Source organism: Rhipicephalus microplus, chromosome 1 (assembly GCF_043290135.1).
Source record: "Rhipicephalus microplus isolate Deutch F79 chromosome 1, USDA_Rmic, whole genome shotgun sequence".
NCBI lineage: Eukaryota > Metazoa > Arthropoda > Arachnida > Ixodida > Ixodidae > Rhipicephalus > Rhipicephalus microplus.
In genome coordinates this window covers 293789631-293816304 of record NC_134700.1, presented here as the reverse complement: position 1 = coordinate 293816304, position 26674 = coordinate 293789631, and the positions used below count along the sequence as shown (strand labels likewise).

At 41.1% G+C, this 26674-nt stretch overlaps 1 protein-coding gene across 1 annotated transcript in view; it reads right to left on the bottom strand.

Annotated features, from left to right (window-relative positions):
• The window catches only part of mei-41 (ATR serine/threonine kinase meiotic 41), an 80522-nt gene that overhangs the window by 3717 nt on the left and 50131 nt on the right, over positions 1–26674 (bottom strand). The window contains exons 31-44 of the mRNA XM_075865171.1: positions 25728–25903; positions 21586–21781; positions 17488–17598; positions 16635–16703; positions 15475–15677; positions 13898–14024; positions 12857–12946; positions 10807–10914; positions 10104–10261; positions 9026–9121; positions 7523–7676; positions 5919–5984; positions 3247–3332; positions 2978–3080 (exon numbers count right to left, since the gene is read on the bottom strand). Coding sequence (XP_075721286.1) covers positions 2978–3080; positions 3247–3332; positions 5919–5984; positions 7523–7676; positions 9026–9121; positions 10104–10261; positions 10807–10914; positions 12857–12946; positions 13898–14024; positions 15475–15677; positions 16635–16703; positions 17488–17598; positions 21586–21781; positions 25728–25903 — 1743 coding nt within the window. The remainder of the gene's footprint in view (positions 1–2977; positions 3081–3246; positions 3333–5918; positions 5985–7522; positions 7677–9025; positions 9122–10103; positions 10262–10806; positions 10915–12856; positions 12947–13897; positions 14025–15474; positions 15678–16634; positions 16704–17487; positions 17599–21585; positions 21782–25727; positions 25904–26674) is intronic.

The following is a 26674-nucleotide window of genomic DNA, read 5'->3' as shown; positions in this document are numbered from 1 at the left end:
TTGATAGCATCGCATGTTCCATCAGCACGTAAAAGTGCGCGAGGGGGAGGGGGGGCAACAAACGCAGCTGAGGCAGAGATCAAATGATCTGGCCTATCTTCATTGCTAGGAGGGCGCATGCGATAACATTCCTCTGCCAGGGAGGCCTGTAGTCAAAGCAGAGATGAAAACTCTGCCTGTTCCGAAAGACCATGAAAAGAAGTGAGGGAGGGTGGAGGGAGGGGCATTGCTCGACCAACAAATGAGAACTTTGCTTCGGACATGGCCACTGGCACGCACAGCTAGCTTGGCAGCCAGCAGTGGGCAGCTCCCATACGCTTATACGTGCTGCGCTCTGATTGCTCTCCTTGCGAAGAGAATGCACAAAAAAGTGTTGCTCTCCCTGAAGTGACCTTTACACCAGCCCGAGTTACGTGAAATTGAATTAAAAACAAAAAGTTTGCTGCCTTGCTTTGCCCTTGCGGTGCAACTGTGTTCAAACAATCTGGCCCATCTCCGTCGCTTGGAAGGCGCATGCAATACCATCTGCCCCCCCCCCCCCATCCCCCTGCCGACTCTCCCTCACCTGCTTGGGAGGCTGGTAATCGAAACAGAGAAGAAGCACTCCGCCTGGTTTACAGGAGCATGCATCCAAGCGAAGGAGGGCGGAGGTGCCACTTGAGCAGTAACTGTGAACTTTGCCTGTAAGGGTGTCGTCGCGAATGCTGGTGCTCATGCTAACTTGGCAGCCATCAGCTCACATACTCTTCTCCATGCTGCACTCTTATCATGAAGAGACTGCGAAAAGTGTTGCTCTCTTGGAGTGCCGTATTCTTGCACACCAGTGTTTTGTATAGTCACAAGATCGGATCAAAACGAGTTAGTTACCAGAGTCACTTCGTATAACTACAATTTCTTGTAATCGAATTTATTTTTTACTATTTGCGATACAACTGCGACTTTTTAGATATGTACACCCGGCCCCCTTCCCTTTTCTTTTTTTAACCTTATTGTGACAGCGTCAATGGTCGAATCGATTGCCACTGTATAATGTGGCACAAACACAAATGAACGAGAATATGCGCATACACTCTATGAACAGTCCTGTACACCTGTCTTTGTTTGCTGGACTGGACTAGAAACCAGACACCATCCTCACTTTTTTGAGCACAATAACTGCATGTCATCGTTATTTCCTTTTCTGATACACTGTGTGTGTGTGTATGTGTGTGTACATACATACATATATATATATATATATATATATATATATATATATATATATATATATATATATATATATATATATATATATATATATATATATATATATATATATATATATATATATAAGGGAGAGAAGTGTATACCTAAGGGCTCGTATTTCTGTGTTTTAACACAATATTAATGAGATATAACAGACAGTAATGCCAAGGAATGTACAGGGGAAGTTATTAGAACCAATGGAATGTAAATAAGAAGAAAGAAAAGTGGATGAAAAAATTACCAGCTGTGAGCAGGAATCGAACCTACGACCTTCGAATAACGCGTTCGATGCTCTAACCACTGAGCTATCACAGCGGCCGTCCCTCCATTCACTTTTTGGGGTTTATATGTGAATTTAGAAGTAGGAGTGACAGTCAGCACCATCTATAAGCCAAACAACGAGTGTGAAAACACTCTTATTCGCATGTTTGGCGTCACGTAGCACGTGAACTTATTATGCGCGGGCAGCTGATTAATTGTCCCTCTTATACAACCTATATATATATAGTCAAGTAGATCCTCTGTAAGCGGTCACAACGTGGTTTATTTTGACGTTGCGGCCTGGAGTCTGGCCTTCATCAGGATTGAAGGTACAGTTTGTTGGTGCTCAGCTTTACACAATTTAAAAAAAAAAGATAAAAATTTTTTTTTGAAATTGTATAAAGCTGAGCACCAACAAACTGTACCCTCAATCCTGATGAAGGCCAGACTATAGGCCGCATCGTCGAAATAAACCACTTTGTGACCGCTCACGGAGGATCTACTTGACTATATGCAACGCTACGGCCACTCACAACCACCATGCCTGCATATATATATATATATATATATATATATATATGTACATGTATATATATATATATATATTTACACACACACACACACACACACACACACACACACATTTCACTGGGAGGGCAAAGCAATGAATGCAATACCAACAAATTGCAAGGCTGGCAGCCAACTTTTGCATCCGATATCGGGCAACTCTACAAAACGTTGGTGTAAGAGGATACACCCGGGCTAAGAAGAGGTGCTCTTTTCACGGTTTCTTCGCGTTTAGAGTGCAGCACATAGGAGTGTTCACGAGTCATTTATGCTCATACCTGCCATGATGGCATGCGTGCATAGCGATCGTTACTGCACCCTTAGAATCAAAGTTCATGGCTGCGGCTGGAGCGATCACAGCCTTTACAAAACCGAAACTATAACCATTTTGATGAAACCCAAAAGATGATATTTTGCAAATACACCTCTGGGCACGGGGCTTGATAGCTTTCACACCTTGAGGCTAAATTCGGGTGCTGCGGTGCAGTACCGCGCTCATAAATGAGTTTGGCGCAGCAAGGGTGGTTCGACACAGGATGGCACAGGTAAATATGTAAATACGAGCTTAGCTGCAGGCCTTCCATGAAAAGGTATGTCTAAACAAACAAACCAACAAGCAGGCAAACAAGCAAGCAATTAATAAATATTTTTCATGAAGCAACAAGCAAATAAAATGTGCTTCCACTTCTTTCTTCAACTTGGTGTGCCCCAGTAGAACAGCCCTCTTGCCTATTTGCTTATGGCATGGTGACCAAGCCAGGCTTACTGGTTTACAGCGATTCACTTCTCTGAGAGCAAAATACCACAGAGACATGTTACACAAGGTTAGAAGAAGGGGTGGAGATAGGATAGTGGTACAGCGTGTCGAGTGACTATAGGCCACACTTCTTTCATGCAATCTTGCCTTTTCATTGATGATCTCTCCAGACTCTGACTGATGACTTCTTGCACCTTTTGGTGCTTTGCTCCACTCAACGAGAGGGTCATGAACAAACGGTTTCAGCACGCTGGAATAAAACAACAACAAAAAAACTGCAATGACGAACCAGGTTTCTATACAGCACAATTATTGAACTGCGGAAACTGTAAAACATGCCCGTATAAAAAATAGAAATTTCTTATACGACGATTTTATAAAGGACACTGCTCAAGATGATCTGGTCTGGCTTTCACCTCATCAGTGCATCCGTCTCATTCCTCATGATGCGTAGTGTGACTTCACATGCTTTTCTGAAGACACCTTCGTACCCCAGAGGACCCTGGAAGTATTAAAAAGAACATTAAGTTGGATAAACATTAAATACAGAAGTTAAGGTGGATCACGACCTTCTGCATTCCTGACCTGAACAGCTAGTGGCATTGGACGAGGCTGCCTACGCCAGCTCCCGTTCCAGACTTCACCGCTAAGGGGGACAAGTAGGGTTACCCCACCAGAGCTTTGGCAGATGCGTGGGTGCACAACAGTGTGCACTGTGCAAGCGCTTTGTTTCAGAATGCTTCTTTGCAGTACATGTAAGTTCAATTGTATTTTTTTAAAATCAGTGAAACACCTCTAATAGCAGGAATTATTACACGGTGTTTCAGCCAACATTTTGTTCTCAAAGAAATCAATTGCCCCAACACCTACCCCACCTGTCGGGGAGCAAGTTCTAAAAATGTTATTTTGCAAAATTAAATATTTTAGTCATCACATTATTTCTACAACACATATGTATAGTACAGATCGCATATAACGTAAGTCACGAGAGTTGTGAATATCCGCACTATAAGTGGTACCGCACAATAACCAAAACAACCTTTCTTTAAGGGCCGCACCAGTGCAAAACGTCTTAAGCATGCAGCTTCGCGTGTTCGAGAATTGAAACATGCGATGCGTACTTGCTAACATTTAAATTTCTGAATGTTTAAAAAATATAATGTCCAAAACACGCAAATCGCCAATGAAATGAAAGGGGAAAGGGGGATGTCTAACAAATGAAAGCACAATAGCGGAAATTCGCCGACTACAAGATCGCCTTGAATATGCGCATTACACAGGAACTATGTCAAATCACGTCCAAAATTCGACGCGTTGAAAGAGGCTAACCATTAAATTTTACGGGCGCGCACCCGATTTAAGACATCGCGACCGAATCGCGAACTACTATTTGAGCGCTAGACGTGCCGCCCTCGTTTTCATTAATGACATGTATCCCTTCCCGTCAAGTGCGGCCACTGCAAAGAGTTTCGTTGATTCGGTACTAAAGCAACTTAGATTCATGTGACCGCTACCGATCGAAGTGCAACCAATGCCTATTAGGCCTAGCTTGCCGTTTGTTATGTTGTCACAGAAAGTTTGTCCAAAACATAAAGATTCAGCGTCAAAAAGATTGCACCAGCAGTGAACCAAGAACAGCGTGCGTGATACGAAGTTCGCGGTCTGGAGATCAGCAGCAATGACAACTCTCCAAGCTTGTGTATGACAGCGCACTGGCAGCAAAAGTGAAAGCTCGTGTCATACAACCGTAAAAGGTTTTCAATTTACGGACGAGGAAGCAAACGCGATATTTGTTGCAAGCTCGATAACGACGTCTTTTCCCACAGGAAACTGTTAAGCGCATACAGTTTCCTGTGGGATTGCAGGTGCCATGTTGAGCGGTGCATGGCCGAAGCCACGCTAGCGACGTAGTATGCTCTAGCCGCGACGGCGCCGGTGCAAAGACTTATCGGTCACTGACGCAACCATCCTCCTCCCTTACTCGGCGAGCCCGCGCGCTGTCTCGCGGTCTTTTCTCACTTTCTTTTTCTTCCCTCCGCCCTTCGTTCGTTCACTCCATGTCTCCTCCTCCTCCTTCATAACGACCTCGTCATTCGCTTGCTAGTGGCGCACCAAGCGTGCCTCCTTTCAGAAGCGCACTCGCTACCACGTTTGTTACAATTTACGGCAACCGCATTATAACAGGACTTTCATTTTCGGGGAGGGCACAATAAGCGGTATGCATATACATGGTGTTCTATGGGAAAGGTAAACGGGATTAAAAAAAGACCGCATTGTAAGCAGTTCTGCACTATAAACGGCTACATTTTAAGTGGTCTACACTGTAATTTGATATCGACATAACATTTTTGCATGTTCATGACAAACAACAATTTAAGAGTAGCCTCACTCTTCAAAAAAACTGCCTTGATCCTTTTCTCACATACACACGACACTAGGAACTACAGTATGAAGTTATTGCTTATTTCACTCAATAAATACCCTTTTTTCTCAATTTTTTTGTCGTTTTCCAAAGTGCATGCCCACGCATGCATCTCAATGGGAGCAGACGACTGCATTGGCGCGGTAGGGTTGGGGAAAGCAGTAGTGCTGAAGCCACGGCGGCGGAAGGACCCCCTAGAAGGAGAAAGAAGTGTCAACATATGCGTGCTGGCATTCTGCTGACTGGGCAGGTCAGGAGTACAGTGGTCGTGAGGTGGACAAGCATGTAGCAATAACAGAAGCATACTATGCTTGCCAGCAAAAGCAGTACAGTATATGCTACCTTATGATCAGAAACTCATTGAAAAGTGTTGAGAAAGCTAAATGTTTTTTTCACCATCTATAAATTTCGGGGACCCCATCTTTACAGAAATACAAAAGTATATCACTGTATCACTGGTATCACTGGTGATATAGTTAGCTTGTTCGTTCCCTGCAATACCACCATTTCAAAACATTCAATAAAATCTTTTTTTTCATGCCAGAGTACCAGAGCACAGTACCACACCATACGTGGTAAATAAAAGCTGTGGTTGGCTTTCACATTATCAATTTCAAACAATATAAACTTGGATACAAATACAAAAATGCAATACTATAAACTCACCATGGCATCTACCATGTTGTGTGTCAGACGAAAAGGTACCTTCTCCGGCCAGTCGAAGGTTTCTCCCTATTAAGAATTATAAAGATTATCATCATTTGTGTCATTAATGCAAGCCCAATAACACCATAACAGTAACCTATGTCATATAGATGAAATATTCTTGAACACAAGGTGCTCTTGGAGTCAACAGTTGTATAAATGTTGGCTTCAGTGACCTATACAGGTTCGCGTATTTTTCCCCTCAAGTTTCCGTATTGTTCTGAATATATGTGTGCAGCAATGAAGTAGAAAAAATTCAATGATACACAGGTGAAATAGGAGCAATACTTCAACAGTTTGTAAGAACAGTGGCATGTCAACGTCTGAAGGAATGCATAGCAAAATAGTATTTATTCGAATCTAGGCTTATAGTTATTTTTTTTTTTTTCAAATTTCTCTGCATCGAACGGCAGAATCGACTTAGATTCGAGGATTGTGAAAAATGCACCCTTTTTCACCTTGAAAAGTGGGCGCAATTAGTGCCACCTAGACGGTACTACAGTCGTTAGTAGTCAAGACAGTACCTGGCTTAAGTACGCACATGAGGTCGCCATTTTGATGTTTGTGGCGAGTGTTGGAGCAAGCCATCATTTCGAGTCGTGCTTCAAGTGGTCTGTGTGTGGTGTAGCTCAATGGCAATTCATTATAGTGCTGCTTATCAAAGGAAAGTTGTCCTAGCCACAGAGTCGTCCAACGTTCAAGCTGGGTGGTACTTCAGAATGGACGAAAGAATGTGCGTTGCTGGAGGAGCTACAGAGTGGGAAGACATCCCAGGAACATTGGTTGTGTGCTCTTTCAAAAGTGCGGCATATCCAGTGTGCTTGATGACACCGAGGATTGTGCACTGCTTGAAGACAGCAACAAAGAAGTCAGTTGACAACAACTTGGAATGAGCATGCCATCGGCAAGTGCCGCCTCTTTATGATACAAATAACTTGAAGCAGAGCAAGAAAAAACAAAAAAAAGACAAAAATATACACACAACGGGACTAGTGGCTGTAGGTTTCTTGAGTTATTTGCATCACAAACCAACAGCTTTGTTTCATCTTCATGTTCAATAAATGTTTTCTTTTTGCAAGCAACGTCTTTGCTGTTCAGTTCGGCTTTCATTCGAGGTGAGTTTTTTTTTTTTTTCTGGGCTTAGGACTTAGAATCGAGGTCAGCCTAGATTCGAGTAAATACGGTAACTATGACAGTAACACTGCACCTTTAATGAAAGCAGGAGGCATATGCAACCCAACCATCATTAACATAATGAGGTAAATACATAATGTTTCTAGCTGACATCACTGTGTAATGAATTACTTGCAAAATGAATTGCTTAATGTGTAAATGTCGAGCACAAAACTAACAAGCATTGCAAGTACTGGCACGCATTATTTTGAATTTCATGAGCAACACGTTTGTAAAATTTTGTGAAGGCAACGCTCTTAAATGCTCACAAGAAAACGAGTCTCCTGAAAAGTTGTCAGCCCGAGATTCCTTAATTGATCCTAGATATGAAGGAAGTGAAGCACACAAGTACTTCACAGCCCGATAACCATAACATGGGAAAGATTTCGTGCCTTGTTGAAGAGACAGTTGAAATCAACATGAACGGCGTCTCCACATGAAGCGTCAAAGAGGATGTTCTCGCCATGTCGGTCACCCAGGCCCAGGATGAAACCAACAATGCTCATCACAGCGACTGTCTGTGCATATGACTGCCTTGCAGTGTACCTGAGAGATTAAGACACGTTAGAGCACACATAAAAACTATACATCACTGTAGCAGCCAGGAATTTTTTTCCTGTGAATTCAACCACTCTTTTGAATGCATGCAGAAAGCATTAGCATACCTGCCAACTTAGAAGCATGAAAATTTGGGAGGCTGCAGCGAAGGGGGAGAGGGGAGATTTTTTTTTTTTTTGCATATCTGCCATTATTGAGACTGAGAAATTTGCAAAGCGTTGGCGTTGCTTCCCTACACTGCCACTACAGAAGTACGGTGGTTCAGGGCCTTGACGCATTGTACTTTCGGCATCTGCAGCCATTTCCCGATGAAAGCAGTTGTTCTCGTGTTTCCGCACCCGTATTGCTTCGCACCCTCGCACTTCGGGAGCATTTTCCAAAACAATGGCCATGCATGATGATTGATCACTTACACAAAACAGCACATGGTGTTCCACAAGAAATCCTGTGAATGGCCATTCCACATTGATCGCAATATCTTAGTAGCTTTTTTAGAAGAAACTTTCGATATTGTCCTGCTTTATATGTCGGCCTTGCCACCGCACGATGTGATCACATCACAGGTGCTCGTGGTGTATAGAGAATTCATACTTGCCACCTTTCAGAAAGTTACAAACCACGAAAGCTCAGTTGTGTGAGAGTCCAGAAACACTTGAAAGTATCGGGCGCGAAGACATATCGTGGCAGCACCATGACGACACATCCCTGTGACATGCGTGGTTGGATTGCTCCGCAGCACACCAACTGTCGCAGCAGGAGCGGTCGACGGACGCGTATTGTTTATAAAAAAAGGAGGGGGGGGGGGGAGGGGGCTCTGCTGTAACGGTCACTTTTCGGGAGATTTGATATAACATTCGTACAATCGGGAGATTAGGTCGAAATTTGGGAGAGTTGGCAGGTATGCATTTGTATGTCTGCACACTCATATACACAGGCAAGATCAAAACATTACAACACAGCATTTGTGGGAAAGGGGGGAGGCCAAACCTTTCCTGCTCACACTGGTATAATGGTACACGTGGCTGCTACACTTGAATTTTGCTGATATTTATTGGAATCTGCACCTTAAAAGCCCGTATCTATGTCGAAGGTGCATTTGTTACAAGCGTGTGAATTATCAGCTTGAAAAGCAAATTTTTTTCAGTTTTATGCGATTATAATTATGAACATACAACCATAAGGTCACCTGAAGTCCTTTGATCTATAAAACTGGAAGTCTTACAGGGAAGAAATGCAACATTTTTGCTAGCAGCAGTTCACAAAAACTTTTTAAAAAGTTCGTACGAACTTTACGCACCAGCAAGCTGCAACAATCAGCTTTAGACCATTTTACTGACCAGGCAGTTGGGTCAGGGAAGTTCTTGTGAAACCACTCATAGAAAACAGGGGGGAATCGAGGAAGGAACTTTTCCTTGAATATGGCCAGTTTCTTCCTGTGCAGAAAACAAATGCAAATATAAATTAGGGTGAAAGTAATTTGCAGTTTTCATTTACCAAAGCACACAGTTTCATTGCTTAAGGGGAGATGTGGATCTCTTTATTAAATTTTTTATGCAGATTCCTAATATCTATTTGGATTTTTGGTAAGTGCATTAGAACAAAAGATGTTCCATTTCGAAAAACATATTTCTTATGGCGATTTATGGCAACCCAGCTTTGTCAAACAATATATGTACGCATATATAAAATGGCAAGACCGTTAGAGAGTTGGTTAGCTGGTGATGGTAATCTAAATGTTTTCAATGAAGTATGAATGCAAGGTACTAAATAGACGCAAATATGAGCGACAGTTTCTTGCTGCACACTATTTCTGATCAGCGAAAAGTTGGTGAGCATTATAAAAAAATAATTAGTATGACCGGCTAGACCACCTTCATGGCAATCTTGCCACATACTTTGTTGTTGCTTTTGACAAAGCAGAGTTGCCAAAATACCAAAATACCTATAACAAGTATGCCTAAATTATAAATATGTGTTAGATATTGCATATCTTTTCTTCTAATGCAGCTATTAAAGAATCCACTTAGAGATTCCACATCTGTGAAAAAAAATGTTCATATCTGTGGAAAAACTGAATAGGTGTATTAAATTTCATGCCATTCCCCCAACGATGCATTTCTTTTTGTAACACACAGTAACTGTTTTTTTTTCTTTTTCCAAGTAACATTATAAGGAGCAGAACATAGAAACTTGAAGACAGCAGTGATAAAAAGTTGTCAGACGATATTTCACTAATGCTAATGCTCCGCCAAAGTGACATGCCCGACAGGTGTTCTGTTTCAAATTAGCTTCGAGTGATATTCCTTACTGAACCACCATTGTTTACGGAACAACCTTTTGCTCAAGGAAGTTATGCAACATAGATGTGCTGTAGTACTTGCAAAGTGTAAACATAAATGGCAACATGATACGCACTCAACAGTGGTGCTGAGGTCAGGCATCATCTCCTTTATCTCCTTGCTGGATACGAGCAAACCTTTCTCGCGGTAGATGCGGTTCAGAATGAGCCGATATCCCTGCAGGTCTGGAATCCACTCAATGAGCCCACACTCCTCGTTCAGGGGAACCACATTCTGTGCCGAGATTTAAAAAAATAATAAAAACAGAGACAGAGAGAAAGGAAAAAAAATTAAAGAAAGAGAAAAAATTGTAAAGGACACACAATGTTAAAATTATACCATGCAGCCTGCGTGATATTCACAAAAACAGAGCTCTGAAGGAATACTAGGTACTTTAGCAAACTAGAATGGGTATTGACCAAGGGAATCAGTTTTGTTGGACACAATTATACCAGGTCAACGAATAAACATTCTAAGAGGAAAGCATAGAAGTGATTACTTGTAGTTTTTAAATGAAGTGCTGTAATTAAGAAAAAAAAAAGCGAACTTGTCACCATGGAGTTACAAACCCCCAACCTTCATATTATAAAGACTAATGAGATTTAGTGCTTTGCTTTAGTGTCCACAAGATGACTAAGAATGCATTGAAAAGTTGACCTCGAGAACAAAAAAACTTGTATATTGAGCATTCTCCCAATAATTCTTTGACAAAGGAATTACTGTATGCAATAATCACTCTACTATGTGTCAAGTGAAAGTATGTACAAGACACTACATACGTAGGTGCGTATGTGTAACCTGCGCTTGAGACCTTCAGCGCTCTGCTTGAGATAGCGGTTCATGAGGTTGTTGAACTCCATCAGCCGGCAGTCCTTGCGAAGGTCATCCTGTGCAGTCAAGCAAAACACATCGATATTTTTTGTAAATAAGTCTGGAGAAGTGCAGGTCTGACAGATACTGAAGATGTTTAACTTACAATCTTAGGCCACTTTGAAATCATACATTTCGTATAGTATCTGCATCACATATGCACCTACAACAAGCCCAGAAACTGGTAACTGCAGAAATACGCAGGCTCTATTAACTTTGTCGACATAGGCCACTGATGAAGCTGCCATTTTTTTTTTGCTCTTGGATGCCTTCAGTGTTTAGAGAAAAGTGTCTAAATGTGCTAAGTGGTCAAATTTTTCACCAAGAGTACCAGCCTCAAAGTTTCAAGTAATAACACTCGAGCATGTGATCGTATGTTGCTAATAAATTTCCCAAAAAAGTGTTTCGCAACAGTTTTAACTATTATTTGTGGCCCAGATATGTTAGCTGCAATTTCCAAGCAGTGCGTTTTCGAAGCAGCACAGGACTGCATAGTTCTATGGCAGTGGGCTGCAAACCGGAAAAGATATTAATGTGCCATCAGGGACGTTCTACTGAAAAGTGCTCTCTTGTTTCACAACATTGTGTCCAGAGAAGTATGGCTACTTTACAATGATAGGCTCTCCCACAATACAGCATGATGTGTCCTTGCACATAACGGCATCTAAATCGCACCATACACTAAGCATATATATACACACACACATACTATTCTGTGCATCATACGATGTGCATCATGTACGCACGCACACACATGCATGCACACACACAGTAAACACAGTAAGGCTCCTGTCGTTTTCGCATGTGAACTCTACGTCGAGGTGGAAATACTATGCTGGAGTTAGCATGACACTGCTGCGACTAATTGACAGAAACCTATTAACTAGCATGCTAATTATAGTCTTGAGGGCAAGTGCTTATATTACAAAGTTGCAGTGCATGCCATATCTACTTTTTAGAAATTGTACAATGTGCACTTAGTTTGAGATCATCTTCGAACTTGACGGGCAAAATAAAGCTGATCACTCAAGGCGCGCACAAAGCCCAACCATTTTGGGTCAGACCGGAACTATACGTAACATGGAAGTAACAAAACATTCGAATGACAGTACGATGCGGCTGCATGTTTTTCTGAAAAGCTGCAAGTCATCTCAATTATGCCTGCACATTGCCTTATTCCACGTGTAGTGTTTCATGCTTATCTCATTCTGTCGAAATATGCTCAGAAAAACTGGAATAGCAAGGTGTTCTTTGTATGAAAGCATAGAACACTGGGACAGCTACTGCGGCACCTCTTCTTGCACACAGCTGAAACAGTTTTTCGGACCTCGTTATTTATGAAAGACGCAGATATGCCCCATTCATCGCATGCAAACATTAAGCTATCCGCTAACGTATTTAAGAATGCTTGCAAATTTTTCTGACCAGATTCTGCTTTGGCGCACCTTCACTCAAGTTTTGTCACTTCCCTGTCATGTTTCACGCCTGTGTTCTGCTGCGTCTGGTGCGTGCCGGGCGCGATCAGTTTAAACTTTGCCTGTCAAGTTTGATGATAATTATTTCAAACTACATGCAACTTTTGAGCTCTCCAAAACATAGGTATGCTATAAATTGGCACACAATACCACTTTGTAATATAAAACACTTGTCCTCAAGTCAATAATTAAAAAGGTAATTAACAAGTTTTGTTAATTAGTCACAATAGTGTGATGTTAATTTGGGCGAAGTATTTCTACAAGACGAGAGGAGCCTTACTGTTATAGGATTTTTATCACAAACACACACCCATATATTATTATATGATGCAGATTTTCTTTTCATTTTATAACAATGTGTTTCAGAACACTTGTGAGAAGTAGAATATTTGCCCAAAGATCAGACTGCAAAGATAAATATTACTAGGTATGTCTTTGAAAAATATTATGAAGAGAAAGAGATGGCTGTGTTTAAGTGACTAACTTTTGGCTTCAGCATCATAGCATAAGTCTTGCCGTCGCTGCCTTTCACACTGATCTTTTTCGGTTTCTGTAGTGAAGAGAGCACATCAACCTGAAATCAGAGACAACAAATGTTTTATTAGTTCTGAAGCTTGTTGTAGCATCACAAACATGGGGGGATGCAGTCATGGGTATGCAAGATGAAGCTAACCTGTCTACAGGAGAAAGTTCTCCAATGCAGGTATCCCTCAGAAGACACTTTTATCCCACAACTTATTCTCACACAGTTAACTTACATTATTTTCTGCATGGCTAGATGTCATGATAGTATATAGATTGACGATGTATTTAGTGATAAGCTTCATATAGAAAAGCCTATTCAAGTTATGTGGTTATTACGACTGATTGAGCCAGAATTATAAATGGACATACAAGTTACAAACTGAATATAAAATATGACATAATGGTGGCAAATATGGCCCATGCCTTAGTAAGTAAGCTGCTGCTGCTGCACTGAGCTCCATATTAGTTCTGACCATCTGGCATTGTTTCCTGCTCACATGAATGTTTTAACATTTCAACTGCATCAAAACACGATTGTTTCAATTAAAATCAAACCTGCAACCTTGACCGTTGTAGGGCAATACCACATCTACGACCATATTTACACGATTGCAGGTCGATCGATTTTGTCAATTTGAAATCCGAAGTTGGGAAGTCGACCTAGAACCAAAAACTTGTTTTGGTTGTCAAGTCTTTATGAAAATCATCCCCACACATTTCCGCGAAGCTAGCTTTTTTTCACAGCACTGCCGTGAAACCACCTAGGTACACTGAAGGCTTCATAGTGGGCCAGTATGGTATGTGCTCGTGCCCTTCTATTTATCTTTCTTCCTTTTTTTTTCTTTCCGTGGGATTTTAGGGGGGTCGACCTACATTTGAGTTGATTTGCAATCATGTAAATTAAGTAAGTTACCGGTGTGAAAAGTGTAGGGCAAATAAAAACACTCCGTAGAAGCTTTTAGAGACTATTCATTACTATACAAGCAGATTTGCCATTTACCCGGTCATTGATAGAAACCAAGTGGACGGGTGTCTGTGGGAATGGCTTGTGGTCCCTGGGCGTGCCAGCTGCTGGGAGTGACACTGATGTGGCCGACTGCAGAGGCAGTAGGATGCGGCTGAAACTCCTACACATAAGAAAACACGAGTAGCCTGTGGTTATACATAGAAAGCTCAAACTGTTTAGTGCTCTCATCGTATTATTGCATATTGTGCCACTAAGCAATATCACTGCCAGCAAAAAGCACAATGACAAATAGAACAAAATGATAAATTATGCTGTTACCAACCTCAGAAAAAGAACAACTAAATGGACAAAAGTCCTTAATTTTTTAAAAAATTGTGAGAATGATTAGCTCAAGTTTACTTGACTGTTAATTGGTATAAAAATAACTACACTATTGCATTTGTAAATGATAGAAAATTACCTCAAACAGATCTTGCAGATTTCTCCCCAATTACAAGCCAAAATTCATTTAAGTAAACCTAAGGGGTACGAGGGTCTTAAAAATTTTTTTCTATTTTTAATCCTACTGTCATGAAAATTACCACGCATGCGTACCATTAAATGGAGATTTCAAATTTCCAAAGAGATTTCAAATATCTAATTTAGAAAAAAATGTTATGACAAATTTTCCCATTATAATTAGGCAATTTCTCATGGTTGGTATGGTAACTCACAATAAATAAAGTTAGTCGTCAAAACTACATGTTTTCTCTAAAAGGTTCATCCCACAGGCTAAAGCAAACTAAGAGTCGAAATGGCTATTTCTTTCATCAGAAATAATTCTTGAACTTGAAAGGTAAAAATGAGCTTCCATTAATTAGCTCGTATTTATCATATAATTACAACAATTCTATGAAGGTTGAGAGAAAAAGAAAAGCTTTAGCTCAAATGCTGCGGAAAAGTATAGTACGACGTTTGTTTATATATCTTCACAGAAACTTGCACAAAACTTCCGTAAGGCAGATTCACTTCACAAAAATAACAATGCTAAGAAAATTACGTTTCCAGTTTTAAAAACATTTCTTATTTCATATATTAGGCTTTTAACAAAAAGAAATTGTATTTGGCATAATATAAAATTTTTCAAAAACATGCTCTCGACTGTAAATACCTCAAATTGCAATTCTTGAAAGTGAGCATTTTTTACAATTTGTGCTATTTTAAGATCCTCATCACCCCCTTAATGGTAGTACGAACACTGGAACTAAGTACAACTAAGCTTAGAAGGATCGATAGCTGAGCCAGTCGGTGGGCATTTATCATAGAAAAAGTCAGGCATGCAGACACGAACATTAAAGAAGCTTCGTTGCATTACACGTAGGTTTCCCTCGCATGCATGCCCGCCTAACTTTTCTAAGGTTAGGTTAATGCGTCGTGGTACTGAGTGCGAGCACCAATCATAGGGACCCGAGAGCAATGACGCAGCATTGTGTCCTTGTTCCCTTGTCTCATGTTTGCACTGAATACCATTGTGAATGATTAGTTCTAAGTTGCCCAACTCAAAACTTTAATGATCAAGTTAAGCTAAATTATGGCAAAGGGCAATAACATGGGCAAGTCTAGAAGCTTACGGTCCCCTCAGCATCTCGTGAAAGCCTTTGACGTGCTGTGAGATTTGAAGGACGTTGGTCTCCCCGACTGGCCGGTTGCACAACTCAAGGAGCCTCTCGCAGAGGGCCAGTGTGTCGTTCAGGAACTTAGCCAGGCTTGGGTTCTGCTGCCGTGCCAGCTGAAATACCTCTTGACAGCGCCGCACCCGCATCGGGTATGAGGACTGCACGAGTTCAATTCGTCATTTGAGTTACTCGGTTGTCTCTGGTCCTCAATGTGGCATGAGATGCTCTTCCTGCAACTACTGTGAACGGTCCTTCGTCCTTCCACCCCAAATGCACAAGCAATAATACACTGTGCAGATGCAAAATATCTCAACAAAGAACACTGCTCAACAAACCAAGTAGACCCATGAGGCTGTTACATAATGAGATTACTACTATAGACAAAACTCATCTTAAGGCTGGTTGCCGCAATTGTGCCTCTTGAAAGGCCCACTGATGGAAATTCTGCCTTAACCGTATCAGTTATAAATGAATGTTACTTACTGCAGAAACAATCTCAATAAAACTGAAGGGGACACTGGTTAATCTTTACATTCTGGAATGTACATAATTTCTGGAAAGTAGCACCGACGCTGTTTTTTTGGTTTCCGAACCCAAAATGTCAATTTGTGTAAGCTTTTTTCTCTTTTTTTTTGTGGCATATCTAAATGTTTCCATTAAGAACATAATTTACCATACTGAAGGTGTTTATAATTAACCTCTTTGCCTTGTCGAAAGTTTTTTTCTTTTTTTTTTCTTTCAGTTTTGCCTCTTATGGACTTCTGAGAATACCTTCCATTTCCCTTCTCTGGATGTCTTCTATGACAACTCACAGCTTTGTAATGAGTGTGACCCAATTATTTTTTATGAAAACCCCTAATAACTGGTACCTTTGACCTGTCATTGAACTAATTATTTTGTAAAAAAAAATGAAATTAATAAAACAATAGCTATTCATGATTTGGACATTTTGGCCTGTGCAAGTTTGTTTCTATTATGAAAACATAATGAAAAGAAAAAAGAACAGTCAAATGACTAAAATGTGCTGCAAAAATGCTTTAACAACAGCCACGACAAACAGCAAAGATATCACTACCAATATTTAAACAAGTGGCAGAGGAACAAGTGAACGTTACCTTAGAAACTGCAATCATCATCCACACTGCCTGTGGTGCGTAGGTGGCAAGCAGGCGAGCTATGATCTCCTAAGCAGAAAACAGAAACATGGGGCAGCGAAAGGAAAATAACAAGGAATCAGTTGAAGCTAATATAGACAAAAAAGTATTCCTGTCAAGTTAGGTAGGAAAGCTACAATGTGTTGAGCAAGTGCACACTAGTGGATTGGCTGCAACTTTGGTGGTGAGCTGCTCTGCAGTGACATTTAATCTGGGGTAGCATTCCATGTGAGTCCCTTTGGAAATATCGCCATAATATAACTTTCACTGCATACTGTTTGGCTGGTTGAGGAAGGACGGACAAGTAGACACTTCAAATCATTGGGCACAAAAGGTTCTATGTCCTGCAAAGCAAGGTTGTTGCCAAAAGTGATACTTTCAGAGTGCCCCCGGAACTGATGACACTGCCAATGGGTAAGTCAGCTGGCATATTACACATCTGTTGTACATATCTGGCCGATGGCTTTCTTTATCAGAGGAATAATGTTTTCCCTTGGCATTTGAAAACAAGAGGAAAAAGAAAAGAGGAACGAGTATGGTTAGTTGGTACTGAATCATGAAAGGCTAAAGTGACGTGGACGACCGAAGTATACACAAGACAAGTGCTAAACTGTAACTGATGCTGCAGTGCGCTGTAGCCTTTTGCTTGCAACGACCCAGAAATGACACGAACAGTAAAGGTAAACTTGCTGAACTTGACACTATATTAACCCTATTTACGAGAGCATAAGCAATAAGTTCACGAGCAAAAGAAATGGGGAGATGCAGATGTGCTCCCGTTTTCAACTCTAGCAATGTTAATGTGGTGGAGCACCTTGAGCATGGCTGACACCCGCTCGTGAGAATGGCAGATCCTCGAGATGAGCTGTGGCATTGCAGTGAAGAACAGGTACGGTGGAAGCTGATTTAGGAGCAGACCCAGTGCCTGGAGAAACATGGGAAGGAGGCTCACATAAGTTGCGCAAGAAAACAGTTGTGTGAATAAATTGGGGCACATCTGCAGAGAAGTGACCAGTGCCCATAACAAGGGACCATGAAAGATTGGTCCCATAACAGGGGACTTTATGTCCCCTTTATGGTCCCATAACAGGGGGATTTTATGTCCAAATCATGGTCCCATAACAAGGGACCATGATTTGCACATAAAATTTGATTTTCATGAACAGTAAGCATATAACAAAGGAAAAAAATGCAGCCATAGTTTGCTATAAACAAGCAAGAAAAAATAAAGAAGCACAGGGATAGGATAAATGCAATATACAACACAGGGATGACATTACAGGCAAAATCCTATGCAATCTTTTTTACAGAGGCATACTAGCAGGTGCACTCATTCTTAATTCATGAGGTACATATGCCTATATAACAAGGCAGGCACTCTTAATCTTGTGATGAAATATTAATAATTTTATGTAAATAATTTTATGTAAATAATTTTTTATGTAACACTTTTTATGTAAATAATTTTATTATTTGCAACATGTAAGTGTGAAACTTCACGTTTAATTTAATTACATGATACAGAGCTATACTTACACGAGTGATGGAAGTGACTTTTTACTTTTTGGAGCCTACTTTGGAGTAGGAAAAGTGCTGCAGAGCAGCCATAAGTGTTTTCGAAGCAGAAAAACGTGTTAGTTTAGAGCAGCTATTGGTGTTTTAGAAGCAGATATTAAAGTTGCCATATATTAATTGGAGTTCAGAGAAGTATTGTAAAATCTCATAAATATTAATATTTCTTATAAAATATGTTTAACGGACAACTATCAGTATAAATTTAATGTAGCAATGACAGGTCGTCAAAAATGTGCTGTGAAATGATCTACAACTAAAAATATTAGTATTTGTGGCAGAAATAAAATTAAAGCAGAAAAGCTGAGTGTCACATTTTAGAAGTAATCTCAGTCCCATATAACTGCTGCCAAACAAGCAGTAGATAATTGGTATGAGATAAATGCAATCCTGCTCGTTTTTCACATTTCACTATACTAGCCTGCATGCCTAGCTGAGAAAAAAAACAGCCAAGCTATATGCTTTTTATGCCAGTTTTTGTCGCACAAATGAGATCAGAGCGGATAATGCTGCACAATAGTAGCCCAGTGGGTGATAGCACACAGATTCTTTTCAGTTTCTTTAATTATCAGTCGGTCAAACAGTAAAGGTTCGTGATTTTCATTATCTCAGTGTCATTTCGGAGCAGATCTCTAGCAACTGCTAACAAAAATTGCTGTTTGGAGCAGCGTGGAGCAGCAGTTCTCTTTTGGAGCAGTTTGGAGCAATTATAGCAGCACTTCCATCGCTGTTACTCTTCCAGTAAACGGGAAGGCGAAATAAGGGTCTCGTACTGTAGGTAAGGGCAGTGCTGCAAAGTTAAGGACCAAAAAATCTGGACTATACACAGACAAAGCGCATCTAATAACTGAACTTTGTTGAAACAAAAAATACCAAAAAGGAGGTGGGGAGACATACAAAGGAGAGGGCACCGAAGGCAAATCACGCACAATCCTACTGGGATGCTATCTACGCAGTAAAACACGTGTTTTTATCAAACTCAATATTATTGTTTTCCATGCTTCGTACATTTGTCAAAAATAGCACTAGTGTTCCGAAAAATTTATATTTGTCTCTCTAAACACGCCACTTGTCTAGCTGTGAGTCCTATTAAAGGTGTGCTAATGCATGCACCAAACTTCCCAGACATCATAAAAGAAAATTCAATGATTGTTGTTCTGATCTTGTCTTTGCTGTTTGCAGCTTCCATGAAGTTTGAGTGGCACTTACAATTGAAGCAGTGTTGAACAAGATTCCCCTCTATTGCAAGCCCACTACACAAATTATTGTGTTCCCGGGGTTTTTTATCTAGGCACCTGCCCGTCTGCCCAATGTAAGATGCCCCGCAGGTCAAGGGAATACTGTACACTACTTCTACCTTGCACTCAACAAAGTTCTTTATGTGTCTCACATTGCATGCTTCGTCCCGAGCGTCGCCTTCCCAACCCTCAGAGTTAACCTTTCTACAAAAGCCTGCCAGTTTTTTGGGTGCCGAGAAAACCACTCGCACACGATACTGGGGAGCCACTTTTGTTGATCTATGCATTGTGGTGTGCATGTACAGCAACACCATCACTGGGTTTTTATTTCTTTCCCTTACATTCACGGGGCTATTTATCTCATTAAGGCAGCATTCCACCACAGCCTACAAGATCCCGTTTGCATAACAGCTCTTCCTTAAGCACTCTATTTGTAATGTCATGCTTTCATCTGTTTTGTGCTAACATGACTTTTTTTAGTCGCCCGCAACATGTACGATTTTGCAATGCCTCTTTTTATAGGTTTTGTGTAATAAGATTCAAACGGCAAGATAGGTTTACCACTGCGTGTCTTGTACATCCAGCACATGTACAAAGCAAGGAAAACGATAATATTGAGTTTGATAAAATCACGTGTTTTACTGCATAAATAGCACCCCATCAGGATTATGTGTGGCTTGCCAGCAGTGCCCTCTCGCTTGTGTGTCACCTCAACCTCTTTTTGTTTTTGTTTTTATTTCAATAAATTCAGTTGTTAGATGCACTTTGTCTGAGTATAGTCCAGCTCTTTTTTGGTCCTTAACTTTGCGGAACTGCCTTTAGGTACAGTATGTTCCAACTAGCCCCCACACAAGCTTTTTCTGAAAAGTCTGACACTTTTGTCTGGCATAACTACATGATGCGAGGAGCAAGCACAAGCACTGCTGCTACTGCTGATATCAAAAGCAAATATGCAACAAAAAGCCAGCGAGTAAAATGTTGCCTTTAAAATCACTTGTCATCTAATGAGAATAATAAAGCTAATCAATCCTAGTCAATCATAACAGATTAACCTCATTAGAATAGACACAGATAAAACGAAATGTAGGTAATAACAAACTAAATGAAAGATAGTCCTGCAATAGATACAGTGCTAGGAATCCCTTTTATAACAAATTTTCGCATACAACTTGCTTTCTTGTGAGATGCAACTTTCTTATAATGAGGTTTGGATGCGCTAACTAGTAATTGAATGAGACAAGTACTACAAACATGTACTACAAACAAGTTAGTCATTGCAAGGAAAATCTCTAAGCCCAATCTTTTCACGTGAAAATTTATGAGCCCACAGTGAGAGCAACCTCTCCATTTTAACATTCGAAAAAACCTGAGCATGTATGGGAACAGGACAGCCCGCATAACTTGCCCGGAACACATACCTTTTCAGGGTCTGCACGCATTTGAGTGAAGACGATTTACTTTTAAAAGCAATAAGCATTACAAGAAAATAGATATATTTGGTTAACAGTAGCACTTTCAATGACTTTGGCATTGACAGTTTCAAGAGGATATAAAAGCGGGCTAGTTGGTAATTCATAATTGTTCTGCGAACTGGGAGCGTGGGAGGAACACACACAAGAAGCAAAGAGGAGGCACACAGCACTCGTGCTTGTGCTGTATGCCTCCTCTTTGCTTCTTGTGTGTGTTCTTCCCGTGCTCCCAGTTCGCTGAACAATTATTGAGAGTTTTCACCTGCTTAGGGGTTTCGCATAAAGCAAGTAGCCAATGAGAAGACATTGAGAAGACATTCAAAGAAAGGTGAGGTAATAGGTGAGCAAAACATTCTTGCAGGTTTATCTTTTTACAATGTGATGTAACATTTGTGGGATTTTAAAACTTGTAAACTTTATGGAAAGAGAGGTAGAAGGTATCAAGCTGAATCATAAGCTCAATAAGATAATTGCAGTCACAAAAAGATAGAGAGACAACGTCTTCATGTGGCTCTGAAAAAATGGAAGAGTGAAAAATATATTGAGACGCAAGGTCATCACTAATGTCACGAGTACCTCTTGAAAAAAAACATGCTTAAAGTTTGTTGTGTGTTTCAGAGTACATGCACGCACTCTATCAGTCATGGTCTTGAGGTACCCCTCGAGCTTTTCAAGTACAGCAGGCGGGCGACGTGAGTGGCTCATCTCAGCCACTTGGGAGCCCAGGTCAAACCAAATGGACAACATGCGGGGCATGGAGTGGTACATGTGCTGGCAGCCGTAACGCAGAGATTCCCCATAGTGCCGAACTACATGCACCATCGTGTCCCTGAAAGTGAGAATAAAATCTATCATATTTTGATTAAAAAAAAAAACATGATCTCCCAGAGAAAACATACAAGTGAAAGAGATCAACTGTTAAAACCAAATGCCCGCATTGTTAGTACCTCCAGATAATCAGTGTCGACTGAATGCATTAGGAATGGCAAAATAGAGGGATTGCATATGATTATCTATCTTCGAGGATGTCGTTAAACTGCTGTTTATTAATTATACATGTTGGCCAAGTGAACTTTATTCTGCACTGTTCATTTACACATTCAGGCTCCATAGTAAGTACACAGCCTGGATAAAGATCTCACTATGAAAAGGTTGACCGTCAATTGTGTCATTCACAGTGATGCTACCGAAGTATGCTGATTTGGAGCCAATTTCGGAGCAGCGAAATTTACATTTTGGAGCACTTTGGAGCAATTCAGAGCACGTAAATTCACATCCTGAAAGAGAAGCAAGTTGCATTTACATTCAAAAACATGAATAATTACTTTGGGGCTCTTGTGAAGAGCTAAAAATATTTCAATTGATCGCAAACCTCATGAAGCCAAACATCTTAGGAGCATTCCCCGCTTCAGTTGATGATGCAAAAATAATGTCACATTGCTGAGCATTCTGGAAAAATTTGTACAGTGACTATTTCCATAGCAAATAAGCAGAATACTGGTTGAATATAATAGTACACAAAATAACATTCTAAATACACCCTTGTAGTTATCAGCAGATGTGGTAGACAAACGCTATGGCGTACAACACTAGAGACTCACACAGTCCCAACTGCATTTCTTTAAGATGAATTGAAGGATAAAAAAGCTTAATTTTGTTGAACAGTGATTATATTGCTGGGTGCAACATGATGTCATTCAGCTAGTCTCATGAAGCCGACCTCCTCCGGCCCTCATCTCTCTGTGCTGGAACTGCACAATTTAACAAACTACATTTTCCTTTTGCAGCGGTGTTTAATATGTAGCTACAGCGTTCTCTCTATAACCGAAAACCCCCTATATAGTCCTCTTGAAAGCAGTGCACAAAGAAAAAAAAAAACTTCAAGGGGTACCTTATGCATTCGCCTAAGACAACACGACGATGAGAGACACTTTGTTTTTATTGCGATAGCAATTATATGTACATTCTCGACAGGTTATTACCGTCACCAGGGGTGTAGGCAAAAATATTTTTGCTTTTTGTTTTGCAGGGGGCCACTTTGACTTGCATGGGGGCTGGGGTAATTTTGCGCTATATATGCCATAGCAAAAAAATTTCGCTGAGGGGAAAAGGGGGGCGTTCCCGATGCGCCCGCCGCCCCCCTGGCTGCACCACTGGCCATCACCATCATGTTTTGTCTACTCTCCGAATTGATCACATCCTTCCGCACATCGTGTTCTAGACACACAGGTAAAAGCGCGCGAATGGGGGCGACGAACGTGGCTAAAGCAGAGAAAAAAAGAGCTGACCTATCTCCTTTTTTTTGCATGGAGGACGAATGCGGTGACACCACTCCGTGTGTCAGGGGTGCCATTGATTGTTACTCAAGCAGAGAGGAACGCATGACCCGTCTTCAAGGAGCAGGAAGGAACTAGGACTGCAAGGAGGGGGGGGGGGGGCATTGTTGTCATCATATGAAGTTTGACTTTAAGGGTGTGATCGCAGGTGCACCCGCCATTTTAGCAGGCATTAAAGACTAATGGTATACCCTTCTACCTTTTACTCTCAACGCAAATTGACTGGGCGAAAGTGCCTTGCTTTCTCGAACGGCCATATAGGGGTGAGCACTGAGCTTTGATCGCAAGGTGGCCACACCATATTCGTGCCATTTTGGAGGTCCGTTCATACGCGCCGTTCGTTGTTCATAAAATCACACTAATCTAGACCGGCGGAGCAGGTGCCTGCCGACACTCTTGTTGGCCGCAGCTTCTATCTCACGTTAGCTACAAGCTTCTGTTCTGCACAAGGAATTAACACACAGTATGAATATGCTTGATATCATTACGGTATCTCTCTTTACATATTCTCGAAAAAAAAAAAGGCAGCTGCAGCAACAGGCTGGGCACTCTAGGCAAGTCTGATTCTATCTGTATGTGTGTCAGCGGGCAAAAGGTGTTCCAAGGGTCTCTAGTCATCCAAGTCGCTGTACGGATAACGAACACCTAGTGTGCAGCAAGTTTTCTGCACGTGTGCAGACCTCTAAAATGGCAACCCCGCCGCTAGTGCTCCTCGCAGATGACGTCGAGCCTTATTATTTGGTATAACAATACAATTTGTTGGTATTGCATTCATTGCTAAGAGCTTAACTAAAACTAACAAATGCTAACTTTTGGGCCCAATATCCAAAACTCAACAAAGTGCTGGCTAAAGGGACAATGACCACTATATTTGCCGAAGCGGTTTTCGTGCTGTCAGTTGTCTAAATGCAAAGCAGAGGTTAGTAGCACAGAACGTTTGCGAACAGTCTTATTATACCTCGAGATATAGCCCCCACCAGCGACTGCCTCTTTCAAGCGAAGCAGCCTCCCTAACCCCAATAAAAAAAAAAACAGCAACAAAGAAAAACAAAGCAATAAATGCGATGGCGCGATGTTCTTTTTTTTTTTTAACCCTCAGCTACTGACCCTGAAAAGCGAGGGGCAGAAGTGTAACATGGCGTAATCGCTTCACAGTGGGCCTTCTGACAAGAGCCGCCAGCGATAGCCCCACTACTGAAAGCTGCGTGTATTAAAACGGAATTGCGGCTGCTCCCACCAGGAGGCATGCTTTCATTAATGAGATCACATGTCAAAAGAATGCACGTGAAAATTTTGTATTTGGGCCCTGGCAACCTCGAGTTCGAAAGGACGGGTTCTTTTGGGGCTTTTACTGCAATAGCGATTATAAACGCGTATGTGCTGGTGGAAGGCATTACAAAAAAGCTCTTCTGTATGAATACCCAGGAATAAAATATATTAGAGGAAAAGTGTCAATGCATTTCCATTGTTTATGTGTTCTTCTGTGGACGCAAAGCACAGAAAATTAGATCACGTTGTCCTGCAGTAGACATGACAGACATTCTGGCGGCACGCGTGAAGCTATTAGTACATATTGCTTCAGTTACGTTCCGCGAAACTCTTCAAACGAGCTATCAACAGCGTTCCTAGAACGGACGACGGCCGCAGATGAATCGCCGCCGTTGTTTCACGCTACCAATTGGACTAGACGTCACGAGCCCCTGCAGAGAGCGCGTTTTGCCGTTAACAAATGTTGCGTTAGCACCAAACATAGCATCGTGGATTATTTAGGACGCAAGCGCAGCCTCTGTTTATTCAGCGGAATGACTCCAGGTACGTGATTGTGACTTTGGTGGCCCCGAGAAAGAAATGCAGTTGTTTTGATGCGCCAGCGTGGATATTGCCGGTGATAGACGCTTGCAAATACGACTTTGACGCAGTTTGGCGCAATTTCCGTCGATATTATCAGGATGGTGCATTAAATTTGATTTGGAGCTTTTTGGCGCAGTTGGCGCAAGAGTGGAATCACTCGCATTTGCCCCAACTCTTAACTCAATGTGTTGAGGCTGGCATAATCTTTCAAGTCCCATCACCACAAAATAATGTCTATCTGCCCAGGCATCTATTTATCACAAGGCTGTGTGGTCACAATAAAGTGTGTCAATTTAAAATGTTTAAATTAATTAAGCAGCTCTAACTACAACTTTTCCACATTCAGATTTAAGAATTCACTCTGTTTTGATACAAAGGAATGCTAACAAAATGAAAACTGAATAGGACTGAGAGCAGCAAACAATATTTGTTGGCCATCTTGTAAAAAAAAAGTTTGGCAAATTGGCATCAAAGGTGAAGCCACATGCCAAAGCAGTGCATGATATATGAACACACGAAGAAACTAATGTCATATATCAATAAAACCACCATTCCATGTATAGTTGTCGAATTGTTGAACAAACGCACGCTTTCTTTTCTGGCTTTTCGTTCAGGGGCAGCATTGTGTCGCAGTACTTGGCAAAGTGAAATAATCCATCCTCCCAAGTAGAGCAAGCCCGTGCTGCACTCTTGTACAAAAACGCAAGGCGTGTACTTTCCACAGCTGCGGACTCTTCACTGTAGCGTGCCAACAGCAGACGTGCCTGCACACCAAAGAACAGGCTCTGTTTTGGAAGGATTATTGGATGGCAATTTCATTGCCTGTACAAGCACAAGTGAGGATCAATGATGCTAAAACATGTAGGAAGGAATCCTGAACAAAACAAAATTACATTGAACTTTTAGCATAATGCTGCCTGATGCTGCAAAACAAATTTGGTGTTGTAGGACCATGAATTATATTATGGCTGGCATGCATTTAGTTAGGTAACATACAAAGTGGAATTTGCTTTAGCTATATTACAGTTGAACCCCTTTATAACAGGCATGCTCCGGGCAGCAAATCTTGTCTTTAATACAAGATATGCCTCTTATGAGCAGGGTACCACGTATGCATTTTCTTAACAAGTATTTTATTGTAGCTGCACTGTGTCTCTTATACTCATTTGTCTCTCGTATCAGTGTCTCTTATAACAGGAATTCGACTACAAGGTAGTATTGGTTACTGTAATGAGTGAAATGAACACCACACAATGTAGTGCTGAAGATATTCAAAAAGTAGTAAAATAGTGTGGTTCCCTCTAGAACATACTTACTTTGCAAGTAACAATGAACAGAGAAAAAAAATCAAAACAAGAATACTTCATATGATAAATGATAAGACTGCACTGTTTGCACATCTCTTCTTATCCGAGCAGTGACAATTTTTACAGCAAGTTAAAACTCATCAGCCCATAATTTATCTACCTAGCAGCGAGTTACTTGAAGGAACACTAAAGTCAAAGAACAATTCACATCAAAGTGAAAGCTCTATG